The sequence below is a fragment of the Neodiprion virginianus genome, chromosome 5 (genome assembly GCF_021901495.1).
Source record: "Neodiprion virginianus isolate iyNeoVirg1 chromosome 5, iyNeoVirg1.1, whole genome shotgun sequence".
In the NCBI taxonomy this organism is placed as follows: Eukaryota; Metazoa; Arthropoda; class Insecta; order Hymenoptera; family Diprionidae; genus Neodiprion; species Neodiprion virginianus.
In genome coordinates this window covers 34503362-34519886 of record NC_060881.1, presented here as the reverse complement: position 1 = coordinate 34519886, position 16525 = coordinate 34503362, and the positions used below count along the sequence as shown (strand labels likewise).

The 16525-nt window shown below is 40.8% G+C and overlaps 1 protein-coding gene across 2 annotated transcripts in view; it reads right to left on the bottom strand.

Moving 5' to 3' along the window:
- Positions 1-16525, bottom strand: part of LOC124305713 (inositol-pentakisphosphate 2-kinase) — a 43176-nt gene that overhangs the window by 18380 nt on the left and 8271 nt on the right. The window contains exon 1 of one of the 2 annotated variants that reach the window (XM_046765406.1): positions 87-231. The exons of the other annotated variant lie outside the window; for it this stretch is intronic. Coding sequence (XP_046621362.1) covers positions 87-124 — 38 coding nt within the window. The 5' untranslated portion in view covers positions 125-231. Of the gene's footprint in view, positions 1-86; positions 232-16525 lie in introns of those variants that run through there. 2 annotated transcript variants of the gene reach the window in all.

Genomic DNA, 16525 nt, shown 5'->3' with positions numbered 1-16525 from the left:
ATACTGGAAAATCTTATTTTCGTTAAGGCTTCGCTTTAGTTCAACGGGCCGTCAAACGGAAGAACGAATGAAAAAAACGTATTTACCTGAGCTGTGATGTCAGTCTTCGGTTGTACACGCACATGTGCTCTCTGTCAAGGTATCAGTATACAAACCCATAGTCGCAGAAAAAAAAAATTAAGACTGCACGGCTGCCTGCCTGCCCGCTTGTGGAAGAATACGTCTTTCGTATACGTACTGTGAACGTCCTACTTTGCATCGACGTTCCTTCAAAACCAAGTAAAAATACTGCCTGGCTGATTGTGAGTGAGCGACTGCCGTCGCCGCCTTTTCGCGCGTCACAGCCTGAATCCATTTAATGGCGTCGATAATCGACCCAGTACAATTCCGCAAAACGCTACAATGCTGTATGATTTCAGCGACACGTGATAAAAATTCAGGAATGTTAAAAAAAAAAAAAACCATAGGTTCTCAGTCCTCAGTTACACAATCGGTTAACGTTTTTGTAAACGTTGTCCCTTCCAAGTTCAGCGATCAGGAAACAGACAGATATCCAGTATTCTTTGTGCGAGTGCACAAAACCGATCTTTTTCATCTCGTCATATGAATTTGACTTAATTGTCTGTACGAAGGGAGAAGAAATGCAATCGGTTTACTTGATGCGGGTTCTTTGACCGGTTCAATAGTCCCACGGAGACTTGTGGGTCGCCAAGTTTTTACTTTGAATGCAGTGATACGCGTTTATGTACGCGTGAGATAGAAGGACGAACCAGTAAATGGGTGGGCGAACGGGTGTCTACAGATCGGAACGCTTTCGAACACAGAGTAACGACTACGAATGACGACGTTGTGATGATATTGCAAACGGCAGGGAGCCTCGAGCAGATTTATCGTAATTAGATTTTACATCGATCAAGCGGAATTTATCGTAACATTACTAGGAAGCGAGCAAATAGTATTTCCACAAATTAACGCTAGCATAGCAATAAATGATTCTTGTTTTTTCCGGGTAATCGTTTTGCGCATCGGTGAAAAATCAAATCTGCTACTGCGGATTGCGAAAATATCCGCATGGCGTCTTACTACCTGATACCTGCCTACCCAGTTACCCAACTCCTATCATTTTGTTACCTTCTTTGTAGGTGCTGCTAGTGCTCGCAGTTTTTCTACATCAAGAAAAAAATGATCATGATATTATAAATTCTCGCATCCGGTGATCAAAAATCGGTATGCGTGAACAGGAAGAGGAAACTAAAGCAGGAAGGTCTTGAAACTTCGCTGCTTCAACTCTGATCTGTTAGACAACGAATGCTTACAGAAGTTTAGGTAAATTAGTATTGATTATCAATTTTCTGAATTAAATTAGCTTCATTGAGTCTCAGTCTTCCTTGATATGACTGTTGACTTTATTTTTGAATAATACATGCGAACGTGAGTCATGTCGCGTGTCACTTTTCATACGTGAAATAATGACTCAAGCGATATTATGTTAGTACCCTTAGGCTATTCAACCTTCCAGCAAATGATAATGCCGCAGACAATAAACCTAATATTAATGGATAAGTAGGGGATACATGTAGACAATTGGATGCACGGTAAGATCACGGGGGGCGCAATGCCATGGAACAGTACTTTGATAATGCAGCACAATACGGCGCGGCACTCGAAACCTTCTGCAGGTATTAAACTTGCCGTAATAAAATGTAACGGTTGTCTCGATTGTCGTTGAAAAGGTGCTATTAGCAAGGCAAGTTGAACTTATTGTCACGGATTACTTTACGATTACCGTCGACTTTCTTGGTACGTAGGTATAAAAGTATTAGTACGCTTTATGCGAATCAACCAACCGCATGACTAACACTCTCTCAATTTCATGGAAGGACGTCGTCACCTAATTGCAGAAACTATGAAGAATACACTAATGCATCGTGATTATTTGGAATAATCTAAGGGCCGAATAAAAAAATGCATAGTTCAATACAAGAGAATATTTATTAATTATCAGAATAATAATGGAAAAACACAAACTTCCAGACGTTTTCAGTACAAAGGCGACGTCTTTTTTCACCTTTTGTCGCATTCTTTACGACTTTCTTTGACGGAATTTTCGGAGTCCTTGCAGTCGTATTAATCGGAGGAAGTAACGTATACCTGACCCAGTGTACCTACACCTGACAAATTTCAGACAATTTCCCATATCTATAGGTATACATATAGTACCTATGTTGAGACGGTATGGAATAATGGTAAAATAAGGTAAGGTAAGGCTGCTGCCAGGTAGTCGGCTATACAGAATGGAATCTTTTGAATCCAAAGACTCAGAAAAGAATAGGTCACCCAAAGTTGGGCTGGTTTTACAAGCGGCACAAGGAAAATCGCTCAACTTCTTTGTAAGCCTTGGAAAAATTTTCTGTAAATAACGTATTGGAATGTAGTCCAGTCGAGATAGACATTTAAAGGGAAATAATTAAGGGGAGTGATTTTTTTTGTTTAAACTTTGGGGGGGGGGGGGGGGGTTGGAAGTCTAAATCTCGATTTTCGGGAAAATTCCGCCATTGCTTGCTGGAAGTTTAAAAAAAAAAAATCGTTCCCCCTAATTATTTCCATTTAAGGCTCTTTTTATGTCTATCTCGACTGGACTAATGGTGCTCAACCTCAATCGACTGAGGATTCGTGTGGATTAAACAACAGAAGAATATATCGACGTACTGTAATCACATCGTTTTATGTCAGCTAACTCGATCATTTCGATTCAAAATTGCAACCGATATCCGGAATTTTGCATCACATAAATAGACCCACGTATAATGGAGTTTCGAGGACAATAACCGTCCTGAAGAGCCTGCGTCTTAATCCTGCTCGGTTCCTAACGATGTTTAAGAAGCGATTTTTTATGAGTAATAATTACAATTGCTACGATAATAGAAACGAAGACGACAATGCAAAACTCGACAATTGTAGACAATAAACTAACGGTATACCCGAAATCGTATTACAAGTATTGGAAAATCGTTACCGTCAGTTATAGATGCGCGCGTTTATGCGTTAAATTTTCTTGAAAGACAAAATTTGTCGCCTCTTAATTTTTGCAGATTTTTATTCTTCAAAATTTTTTACACACGCGATACTTTGTTCATACAGTTGCCCGAACCATACTGGTAAGCCTGCTTTTTCCCCGACCATAAAAGTCAAGAAAGTTGAATATTTTTGCTATTCTTACACATTCTACTCTTATATTCTTTAGAATAACAGCATGTGCTGTTTGTATCACAATCAATTACACGCCTCAGGTGGATAGTTTAAAAATAAGGACGGAGAGCGTTTCAAAGAATATCTTCAACGAACGTATTTTCGATACACAAGATCCGAAATTAATAAACACATGAGCAAAAATATCTGTACAAGATTACTAAGTATACCAGGTCAATGAACCCACCGGTAGGGCTAGCCCAGAGAAATATATTGATTTGGTTAAAAAAAAAAATCATTTTCTCACCCACTTGATACGTGTAAATAAAACATGTATAATTCAGTCGACGTCAAATTTGATCACGTCGGTCAATATAAATTACGACTTTGTCGAATCGTACGAATATTTAGCGGTTTAGACTAACCACAGTTTCCGAGCATACTTTACGATTGCGGTTTTTTGGATATGACACGTTACACAGTTCTCACAATCTAAATAAAAACATCTTTGCACGTGTGTGGTCTAGAAATTAATGCTCCTTGTATTTTAGATTTATTCAATCTCTGTCTTATTCGAAGATGACCTGATTTCATATTTATTTTTCGCCGAAAAACTGAATTCGCACTCTTGGACCAACGTAAGTAGTAAAAGTATTACCAAGAACTTCGGTTAATACATTGAAGATTATAAAACCGCAAGAAATTTTTGAGAAAGGCAGATTCTGAAAGTGTGTATACTGTATATTATAATACCCAGCAGCTGCTTCTGCAACTTTGCGAAGTCCTATAATTCACTTAAAAAATCATGACGCAAGTTCTGTAGGCTTTTTGCTGACGGTATAAGCGGCGAGCCGGGGTAGGGACGCGAATCTGGTCGTTACATATAACGCCATTTTATGGCGATATGTCAGACTGTCAGTATAACGGCGGTGCGGGGGAAGCGGGATGACGTCAGAGGACTGGAGAGGGATAAAAAGATAATAAGCGAGAGAAGGAAATACGGAAAAAGAGAGAGAGAGAGGGAGAGAGACGAAGTGTGTGTAACAAAAGCCCCCAGTAGCACTTCCGTTTGACGACTTTCACTTTAGCCCGCGCATCGACAGTGTCACAGTCCTAGCTTCTTCCTCTATTTCTCTCTCTTGTTAATTTTGTGCAATTGCAATTACATGGAAATACGCTTGTGTGTATTAATTTAAGTTTGCGTATGTACAGTCGACCAGGTTGATTCTGATCTCCGCCTGAATTTGGTCAATTCTTGAATAAAAATGGTTGAGCAACGTTGGTATATGTATGTACCATTACCATAGTTGAAAAATTGCAAACTCAGACAGATTTCACAAAGCTGCCGATTAATTGCTACCTCTTCTTCTATACAGCTACTCGTATAGTAAGCAGCACGCGGAAAACGGAATCTCCTTACGTTCGGAGCTGAATCGTTAGATCGTAGGCTTTGAAATACGAAAATGAAACCATTCGAAGTTTGACTGTATTACAAGTCTGTGCTAAGATCTGCCAACTCCGCGGTTCATTTTTGCAATTGTACGGATGTAGAAATACAGCCACGTTCCCACGTGGAAGAGCTGTTTAATACAACCAACAATACAATGAAAATTTACGGCACGTTGCTGCGGAGGGGTTACGGATACAGTTATTGAAAACGGATGCCACGTGATCCAAACGACACGTGACAATAACATATATATAGTATTGACGACAATGGATCAACGAAAAGACATTCTGAAGCGACAGAATTGGGCGCGTTGCTATCTGACAATAAATACCTTACATACGTTTTCTTGTCTCCGCAGGGTCAAGGCTTTTTTTTTTACGAGTTGCATAACATATGCATGTACCGCGTATCGCAATGTCGAATATATAAATCGGTCTAAATTGAAAGTTTAGCGGGTGATATTGAAGAAAATAAGATAGTCTGGCAGGGCGGTGATTCCGTAGCGAGACTCGATGATTATTAATTTAAACGAGCTATCATTGGATCAATCGCTTTTCATAGTTAATCATTTGCAATTTAAACCCCAGAGCTCGCCTCGCCTCAGTTAACTGTAATACGAGAGTATATGATAAATTTCAAGTGTAATAATAGTGGGTCGAACAAGCTGACCCCTGCCGAGTAAATTTGCTTGAATCTGCACGTATGCCGACGAATGCCGGCGTGAGTGCGGAAATATAACGATACGAGTAATTGTGCCAAATATCCAATCATAACGGGATTCGCGATACTGATCTTATATTTTTTGCCACACTGCTGGGGATGTAGGGGATTAAAAAATAAAAAAAAAAATAAAAAATCAGTCTACGTCACGTCGAAGATATGTACACAAAACTGTTCGATACAATGAAGATGAGTGAAGTAAACAATATACGACTACGACTTGCGTCACCTTTAAAGATTGACAAATCAACTTCTGCCAGGATAAGAATAATTTTTTCTACTTCCAAGGTAGTCAATGTAATATAACCTGCTTTGATCTGCATAGATATTCTCGATTCTTCTTCACTATCCTCGGACGACTGGTATTTCTTGAAACGTTAAAACGAAATCAAAAAATAACCCTCGGCTAGTGGGGGGAGAGGGGGGCAAATTGAAATAAAACAAGTTCAAAAGGACTCTTTCGTAACCTTTGAGCACATTATATACATACCTTGTCGAAATTGACGCTTTCTGACTTGTGGCAGTTGCGTCATTTCTACATGCACAAGAGACTGACTATGTGAGAAAACGAAATACGATTCCCCCCCCAGAATGAATTAAATGAAACTTCCAGACTCTACGTGTGCGACCGGTTTATAATTGTGATTCGCGACCGACCCCCAAGCAAAGGCAAGCCTTTCATCCTTTCTACCCTTCGCCCCTTTCCAGGTATCGAAATCATTGACGTGGTTGGAACTTTCCACTCTATCTGCAACATAAGCGCGATACGGTCAAACTCATTTTGATTTGCAAGGGCTACGTTATGTACGACGATAAAGTTAGTAGCGTTAATGTAAACGATGCATGTTTGGGAAAAATCGTTAGTTCGCACCTTTAGGAATGTTTGAAATTTAGTAAACCATGACAAACAAAATACACTGATATTTTGCAAAGCCAACTCCGCGAAAGTCGTGATAAAATTATATGCACTCGTGATTTTTTATTAGTTTTCCTCCTGATGTATCGTTACGTTAACGTTACTAACTTCACCCTCATCGTTATGTTGTGTTGGCTTGGATTTGTTCAAAGACGAGATTCTGTCGATGGTAAAAAAAAAAAAATGATAATTTATAAGATTTTTTCGGTGACAAAAAACCTTGTTGAAAGTCAGACTTTCATCGTAATTAACGGACTGGTGTATCACGATGACGTCAGAGGCAGAGAAACGCATCTCAGGAAATTACGATGTAACCTTTGTCTGCTCTGTACAGGAACTCGAAAATTAAGAAAAACTTATCTCATTATATTCACAACCTGGAGCGGTTTTCTGGTGTGAAAACTGGCCACTCAGCTTATAGATAAGCACGTCAATGATACCTGCAATACTTCCGACGAGTCTGGTTTTCACACATATTCGTTTACTTAGTAACTCGCTCCCTACCTTCACTCTGTACTATACATACATACATACATACATAAATACATATATCATCAACTTGAAACGCAATAGCGAAGCCGATCGTGACAAATAGTCTCGTAAACCGTAGGGCTGCCTGATAACAGTTCAAAAAAATGCAAGCCCAATCATAGTTGTGATGAACTAATCCTCTCGTTTACACGCCACTCCATGCTTCCAAAGATCACAACAACCAAGAGAATTGTTTCGCTTTCACAAGTAAATGGCGTTACATGCTCGAGCTTCACCTTGAAAACATTTGTGATGTCCCCCGTACCGCAATCGACCAGACTTCTTTAAATTTTTAATTATTCATTTTTTTTTTTCGTCAGATTTTTCTTCATTGGTCGTATTTTCTGTTCCAAAGTTTCTCTATTTTTGTGTACGTAGATATATATTCCGTCATCTTCTGACGCAACGTGGCCTCACGTACGTTATACCAACATATTCATCCGTGCACATGCGAGGCAGACGCCTGAGTGTGTCTATCCTCACGTATTCCAAAGCCTGGAGCCCGTATCTATAACCTAATCGTGAGCCTCGCTACGACGCCACGACACAAGTTTCACGCCGACTCTCCTAGTTTTAATGCTGTTCAACGTTAAAGGAAATATTTACACTATAAGTGGCTAGATTATACAGCACCAGAAGCGGAACGCGGCGTGTATGTTCGGATCATTTATGGGTGCCGGTACTGTCAGCCTGTTGCTAACTGCAGCAAACCCGCGCATGGTATTCAGATGCTGAATTAAAGGCACAAACTGGGATGGAGTAATATGTTTGAAATTAGTTCGCTGATATCGATCAATTTAGTGTTGAACTTCAATTGATTATGAGGAGTGGAACGACTCTAAATAAATCGCTCTCAAGCTATGTATGCCAAAAACATTCTGGGCCTATCGAAAAAACTCGTCAAAAAATAGATCTCCGACTTAATAACTTATGGGACTGTGATATGTGGAATAATATTTCGAACGATTTTTATTCTATTGGTCTGATTTCTGTTTAATCGAACAGCTTCTCGTACGGATTACTGATACCCCCCTCCAATTCCCTTTGTCCCAGAGCCGTTCTCTTTCTCCTTTTTTCACTGGGTTTGTTTATCGTTTTCACGTTAATCTATTCCAATGGGAATAAGTAGCGGTGGACTGAGTGTATAAAGTAATGCTGTTAGCAACGGTGAGCAATATTACTCTAAACTTATACGTACGATGATAGCAGTTATCGGGAGACGTGTGAAACACCGTTCAACTACATACAAATCGATATTACCTGCATCTTAAAATTTCGGAGATATTAGGTAAATATTGAATGATCTCGAACGTGTGAAATGGCTACAACATTGCGCAAGTATTTCTATTCGTACAAATTCGCTGACAGCAGTTTCCTCCCAGGAAAATCGAAACCTCCTGGCACTCATGCGCACATGTTTATGCCTGATCACCGTGAATACGGCTGTTTTTCATCCAAACCACACGATCACGTGTATCAAATTAACGTATAACCATATTGTAGTTCACGTTTCAAGTCATTTTCCGACTATTCTAGTAACGATGACAATCGTTTGAAAACAGAGGATTTCAGTTTCAATGCGTTTATGACCACGATGAGAATGACTCATATAACATGGACGAATATAAACTGCATGGTACGTAAGTTGAAATGATCGGAGCCCCTGGATTGTTCCTCTTTCAATTCTGAATTTCCATCCACCCATCAGCGGAAATTTGCTATATAATCGTAGTGTTCTTGTGCTTTCTCTCAACATAGAATCCTTCTGCGCTGCTTTCATTGCGATCGAGAATATCTGCAGCCTAAAGAGTACTACGAGAGCATTGGACAAAGAGGCTTCGCTTGCTCTTGCCTCGCGCAGCGTGGCGCGGTCTGGCAACATGGGAAACCTTTTTAAGCGTGCTGCAATTGGAAGGCTGAGAGCCGCCCTCGAAAACATCTGTCGAGGCCAGCGCGTAACCTCTCCCTTTGTCCGCCCCCCCCCCCCCCCCCCCCCCGGCCGCCCCTGCCGGTTGTCCCCCTATGAACACCCTGCCGGGCGACATGAAACGTGAACGTTACGTGGAGAACGGGACTCCGGGCAATGGGCAAAACTGACGTCATCTTCCTGCAGGCTCTTCTGCAGTATTATTTTTGTTTTTAATAAAAGAAAAAAAAAAAGACAAGATGGAACTTGTTTTCAAAAGTGCAAATGTGCTGCTGATTAGGACTAGTTGTTTGGCTTTGGTTGGAGTCGTTTATTCATGCTATACCTACTTATTTCAAAACAAAGCTAGTTGCTTCTTTTGTGCTGTTTTTTGATAAAAAAAAAAAAAAAAAAAATATTCGCTATTCTCTATATTTGCTGAACTGACAATTAAATCTTCTTGTTTATAGTCATCATCTCGTTTATATTTGTGTTATTTATTGTATGTTGAACTGTGGTTATCTTTGAACACCGCAGCAGCAGCAGCAGCAGGGTCGGGTTCTCATCGTCAGTGACTCTATCCAGTCGGTTGACTGCCAACTAACCAACCATTTTATTCGAATCGTCCTGGTCGATTTCGACATTGACGTATACATCTACGTATCTAAAACGCGAAAATGGACTTAACAGTCCCATTCTATACGCAATTCTCGACAAAAACTCTTCATCCACTTTCATTTGACGCTGCAATGGAGAAATGATATGGATTCTACAAAATAGCTACAATAAAGTCATAGAATTTATGCCATTACTTTATTTCTGCGTCAAAAGAAAATGTATTGGAGTGTTTTTCAACGTCGAAATTGACCAGGACACCCCCTTAAAAGAAATAGGAAAACTGTTGTATTCTCTCAGAGGGTAATCCTAAGATTTTTTGATTGCATTTTCTGAGAACCAACTGCAGGCTCTATCGTCATCCGGCGATATATTGAAGTATGATTATCTGGAAAATACGAATTACCGGGAGGGTGACTTGTGTATTGAACAATATTAATCTCAGAGAGCGTAACGAAGGAGTCGGTTGTTTGATGAAACTGAGGTTTCATCTTTCAAAAGAATGAAAATGATCGTAAAGTTGAGTTCTATACATGTTTAAAAGTCGCGGGAGCGTTTTCTTAATAAAAGTTTTAACACTTCCCAATAATATTCTTTTGGTGATAATACATTTGACTCCGCACAGTTGCGAAGTGGCATTTCAGCACATATTAGCTTTCTTATAATAAAAACAGCACCTTGGGACACCATATTTTCTTCTCCTCACTACCAGAATAGAAAGAAACAAACCATTGTCTGTCGTGCGGATTATGACTTTTAATTTGCAGCACGTGCATAGTTTTCTGATTAAGGAAAACCGAAAGAAAACCGCAACGGAATTTTCAGAACACGGCAGGTATAAATATTATAATACTTAGTTTGATACGAATCGTAATAAATGTGAACCGTAATTCTTAGCGTCATCGGTAGTGAGGCGGAATCCCAGCATAAATTTTCTCACCAAGCAAGAAATCTCTCCGTCACTCTCTCTCTCTTTCTCTCTCTCTTCGAGTAGCTTATCCTGTCTCGCTCGGGTTACCTGCAGTGTGACGTGTCCGCTTTCTATACTGGCCTGGGCACTCAGTCGACGGCAGAAAATACAACAACGCAAAATTGACGGTATAAGTTAACGAACACAGGTAAAATAAAACGTGAAATAAATTGTTACACCTACACGAGACGGAGGCTTAAGGCGAAGGGAAAAGGAAACGAAAAGATTGAGGAGAAAAAAAAAACTCAAAGTAATACATCAATATATCCGCATATGGTAAGGATATAATTCGACATGCTCGAAAAGAATTCGCTCTGCTTCCCAACGTTGCTATTTCGCTTCTGTACCCCCGAATATAACTGTCCTCGCTTATTGCAATTGTTGGCACCGATGCAGACGCCGCATAAACGGGTTCAAAAATATCATTCTCCGCTAAGTGGGGAACTGGTCAGGATGCAGGTTACACGTTGACCCAGCAACAAGCCACGAACTATGGCAGGAATATAGGTTCATACTCGATAGATATAACCGCACTCTTTGTCTCAGCCTCTATTAGTACGCGACCGACGCGCTCTGGTCGTTGACCTCTGACACAGGGCAGTGCGGTAGCTGTTCATACATCGATCCTGGAAACTCAATGAACGTATGCATTCACGTTTAATTATCTATGGCTAATTACGATATATGTTAGCTAATGCTGAAATGAGAACGGCAAACCAGTTCGTACGAAGGTACGGCTAAAGTCAATATACCTGTATGTACATCTTTTTGGGATGTTGAAACAGCCACACTCCGCTTCGCAGGTTCACAACAGAATTTCTAGGTCGACAACAATTTGGCGCAGCTGTACTGATAAGCAGGTGACTTTGGTCGCACACATGCGATTTTAATCAGAACGCCGCTTTCGTTCGAAACGATACAGATATAGGTAAAGAGACTCCCGTTACTGCTATTACTGCAATTAACCGCTAAACCTTTGCCCATGCAATACATCAGGTAGGTAGAAAAACATTCCAGTTGTACACTTGAACCTAATATTGTAACGGTGGTGTAACTCGATTTTTAACGGTGTTAGACAGCCATTGATGGCAGTAATTTTTCAGTGACGCAGCAACTATTTACAGTATTTGGCAACTTTAGACTTGAAATAGAGTTGTCCCACCTTAACATCAACAATTTACTTGAAACCTAGAATCTGTGAATACATATTCGATTTAAGAATTGAAGTTGAAACTCAGCCGTAAATATTTGTTACGAAAAATTCAGCCGTAACAAAACAAACTAAATTGCAACATTTTCGACGAACTTACGTATATGCAGAGCGGTGAAGTAAGACGGAAAAAAAAATATAAAACGTTGAACAATCATTGTGATCAAATATTTCTTGATGTATTATTATGACATTAGAGAACTACGCTTTTTGCAACAAGTATTTATTGGAGGTTCATGAAAGTCGAGACGAAAGTGCAATCTGCAATTATTATAGTTTCAACGTATGCAAATCGAATGTTTTGTTTACGATTTTCCAACCAACTGACAAAAATATCCTTTCATTGAAATTCACTCTTTGCATATTTCCCCAATGTTATACCTTCCTACACATAACTACGCATCAATTTGGCAAGGACTTCTGTGTTTTCGACTCGGGATGACCAACGTAATTCCTATATTATAGCCGCGGGTTTAAGCGCCTGTGTTTTCCTATATATTGTCATATGTATAGCCAGCGCACAGTCAGCGTGTTTATGATTTCAATCTTGTTACTCAATCAATCTTCCTCGTATCCTCGTAACGTGGCGTAGCCTTTTACGCTACTATCACGTCAGACGATTTCCATTAAATTTTTCTCGAGATTGCCAGACTGTGCTGGCAGGCGTGTCGTAACGCGATGTTGCCATACGTCCTGTAGTTTAGCCACTTTTCTAGGGGTTTCATCCGCCGGAAGCGGCAGCTGACCAACTGACTGTATCGACGGAAAGCCTAATCCAGATTCTTGTCAATTTATCATTTCCTCCACCGGATGTTAGACCTTCAAGTTTTATCGATGAGTCCAGCGCGTCTTACTTTAAAATCGCATTTCTCATGGGATAAAATTATCTTTTCAAACTTTGAGAAATACTAAGGTCCATGATCACGCCTATCCATTCAGTGAGAAAAGTTCTGCAAATTATGAGAAAAAGAAAAACAAATACAAAACAATTTAGTATTCAAATATACAGTAGCGTGTCATAACCTCAAAGCGAGAGAGGATCAGTTGAAAATATATTTACATAATGTTCCCATGAATTTTGCGAACTTTCCCAATTGACCAGACAAACACAATTGTGAGTTAGATAATTTTTGAAAGTTTAAAACGATTTCATAACTCAGAAACGAAAAAAGTGCAAAATTTGGTTTGCTAATTCGATCGGCATTCCATGGGTTCTTATTTTCATATCGATCGACTGCTGCGCTAATATTACATCCAGGAATAGTTTATAGAATATCAGAATCACAGGATTTTTCACATGTGATTTCTTATAGGTACCTACCATTACGGAGGGGCAGATTTTCGATGTGAACTTCCGAATTGTTCACAATTCTATCTTTGGTTGCGGAAGAGAAAATGCAAGCAACTTCGGTCTCTGTTATTCTAGTTTGCCCGAGTTACGTCGACACGTTACAGATACGGAAACGAGAATCGAATCTTATCTACACCCACACAAAACGCAGAGCCACTTTCCCTGCAGTTAGTGGAATAAACGCGGGTCGCGTGGTACATCTGAAATCTCATGCGTGCGCAAAAGTAAGCAAAGCAAGCATAGAAGTTGCTGATGCGATGTGTCTTACACGGGCAACTCGTCTCGAACGATGCCCGGAGCCTCGGTCTCACCGAATTGTCTTTTTCATTTTCTTTTGTAGCAGTTGATGCTTGGGCGTGTGGAGCGTGAAGCCGGAGCGCCTGTAGCAAGCGTCAATCTTCCATGGCGGCCGGGGGCGAGAGAAACATGGGGAAAGGAGAGGAGGTGGTGCTGGAGGGAGATTTAAAACAGGTTCCATAGCAGGCTTGGAGCGACGAGAACGCACAGATCGCTGATTGCGTGCGACCGATCCGCGTCGTTGCTTGATTTCCTCCCGTTCATTTTGCCCGATTCAGTTATGTAGGCGCTCCGAGGGCACTTGAGCATGATGGAATACATACTGCAAATGCGGGTCAGACGCAAGCGATGGTAACTTGTGCAAACGAAGTCACAGAACATATATTCTGAATATACTAAGATTATTCTATAATTCCAGTACAGAAATAAACAAAAGAAATGACGGAGTTATAGTTTACGATGAGTTGTCAACTGCCAAGCCCTAAACACCGTGATTTTTGACACCCACTCGCCATCTGATTTCTTTCTACTCGCGCAATTTCGAGAAACTTGTTTCTGGGTTATCGATGATTCTGACTTCCTCAGTGAGTTTGGGATACCCCGTATATGTATTTACGTATGTATACACATTTAATTGTAAATCGCTAACGTAACTCCGCTTCCGAGCTTGGCGTCTGGCCCGCCGGAGTGAGCCATAACAATACAGCAACAAGCAATCTATATTTATACCCACATACGGGGTGATCGGATTCGCACAAATATCTGTTATGCACAACTTTATCTTCTTCACAATTCAATTTGTTATCTAAGGAAGCAGGTTTCCATAGTGGTAACACTTACACCCATGAATAAGAATGAAAATACATCAATATAAAAAAAATTATCTTCAACAAATATGAAGTAAAATCAACACCTCGCCTGAAACTCCTGATCCATCAATCTATCCCGATCTATCTCCTTCAATCTTTGGAGAATTACGCAAGTTTCTGTAACAGGACCAGAACAGAAGAATTCGTTAGAGTTTATCGTCGAGCGTTCTTTTCGTCTCGATAGGAACATATATGAGTTTTCATCAAACACATCACACGCGCGCGGCTTTCTGAAGCGTAGAGCGGAAAGGAAAGAGAGAGAGAGAGAGAGAGAGAGGGGGGGTAGCCTTGCACGCGGCGAGTTTGGTGTGAGTGCGTGGGGGGGGGGGGGGGGGGGCAAAATACGGCTGCGAGACTCTGGGAGAGACGCGACAGCTGGCCAGGCTCTACTCGACGTGCTTCTGTACCCAATCGACCCCCTCATAGCAGCTATTTACTATAGCCTGCACATTTACCACACACGCGTGCTATGAATACGCTTGGGAGAGGCGAAGAAACGTGCATGCACGTATTTATATGTATATATTTCTGAATGGTGAATTGGTGTCGACAGAAAAGAAGGACCCGACTTTGACCAGGACACGGGTGCATTTTGGAAAATTCATAGTATTTTACGGCTTTAAACAAGGAGCGACAAAATTGAAAGAAGGAGTAGATATAGGGTAAAAAAGGACGCTGAGCAGCTTATAACTGGGGTGTATCCATGATCGGCGAAAGTCACATTTCAATTGTTGCAGTAACCTGTTCTATGCAGGTAATTCATTTTACAAATTGGAGTTGCAGCATCAAAGGTATAAACCATCTTGTATGACGATAGTACTTTCGTTCATCATCCCCGCGTGACGCTGCGCAGACCTTTGAGGTGAGTTTCCGATATTCACCTGTGACAATCGTTTAAAAAATATTCCGGAACATGCAAATTTCAATGATGTTCAGTATAATTGTGTATATTTACAAAGTATTATACCACAGCCAGTAAGTGAGTACTGTCTTGGTAATTGAGTCGACATAAGCTCCTCGTCTTCGGATGCATAGTACACGGCACATCGGTCAAAGCACGAGAGAATTATAGATAGATGTAGAAACTGTATTACCTATTGGAACAGATTTCGAATTTTAAGAGAATAGATTTGTGCCTAATCCCTCTTTTGTGCTATAATAAACGCAGTTGTGTCTGTATCTACGGTATACATACGTTAGTATCAGCAAGAATCAAGATTGATTCAAGAACCGGTCTTAACCGGCACGGTTAGAGCATTGAGGCGCTTATAAGGCAATAAGGTAGTAAGTTGGTATGTACCCAGGCTGCATAAGTTGGTGCTGCCGGCCGCTCGATGCGCAACATCCATTCGGTACACGTATTGTTGAAGTTTGGATCCCACGTTTCTACGTAACCGTGCGCAAACGTCGAAAACATAAGCTAAATCGAGCTGGAGTCGCCACATTCGAAAATTGACATATCTTGAATGAAATAATCAAGGGCTAATTAAATGCCCTATTTTCGCATTTGATGCTCTACGTTTTTTAGCGAAACCTGTAGCGATGCCACCCCGAGATAAACGTGGAACTGCTACGCCAAAACCACCGGGAACGAAAAGATATGTTGAAAAACTATTTGGGCCAGGACTAAAGACTCATTAAACATTTTTTGCAAGTCACCCCTAGGCTAGACACGCCCGCCGAAAATCAAGTACAGTGCAGTATCTCCACCGTGGCCGAAGATTATAGTTTCGAGCGATCCTCCTCTTATTTACTGGCGAAGGCTCCTGTGATGGATTTTGTTGACTGTTAAAGATCTGGCGTTTGAAAAATATTTACGTGGCCACGGTGGAGATACTGCACTGTACTTGGTTTTCGGGGGGCGTGTCTCGCCTAGGGTTCGCTTGCTAAAAATATTTAATGAGTCTTTAATTCTGGCCCGATCAGCCTTTCAAAATGTCGTTTCGATACCGTTGTTTTTAAGCGTGGTGGTTACATGCACTGCCGCAGGTTTCTTTCAAAAAGCGTGGAGCATTGAATTAAAAAATAGGTCATTCAATTAGTCCTTAATTATTTCATTGAAGACATGTCAATTTTGGAATGTAACCGTTCCAGCTTGATATAGCTGAGAGAATCGGTAAGTGGCCTCGAGGGTTCACTTCACTAGATATTTCTAGTATACAGATTCACTAGTCATCATGGGTGTCGAGCCATTTCTTAGACGCTCATGATCTTATCTATCCTGCGATCAATGCTAAGACGAGTTCATCTCATAAGAGACAATGACCCCCCGCGATCGATTAGCGAATCGGACAACGTAGGTCAAACGGCCAATGGGCTGCGCGTTGCGAATACACGTGGACAACCTTCTCCTGCATTCATACCAACGCTGTAATTCTCGCGAATCTAGCAGTGGGTGGGTAGCTCTCTTGACCTCCTTGCAGTTCACACAGGTAAGCATGATAGGTGTTCCGTACTTGTGCCTTGGAATACATGACGAGTTTTGAACTCGCAGTAGTTCT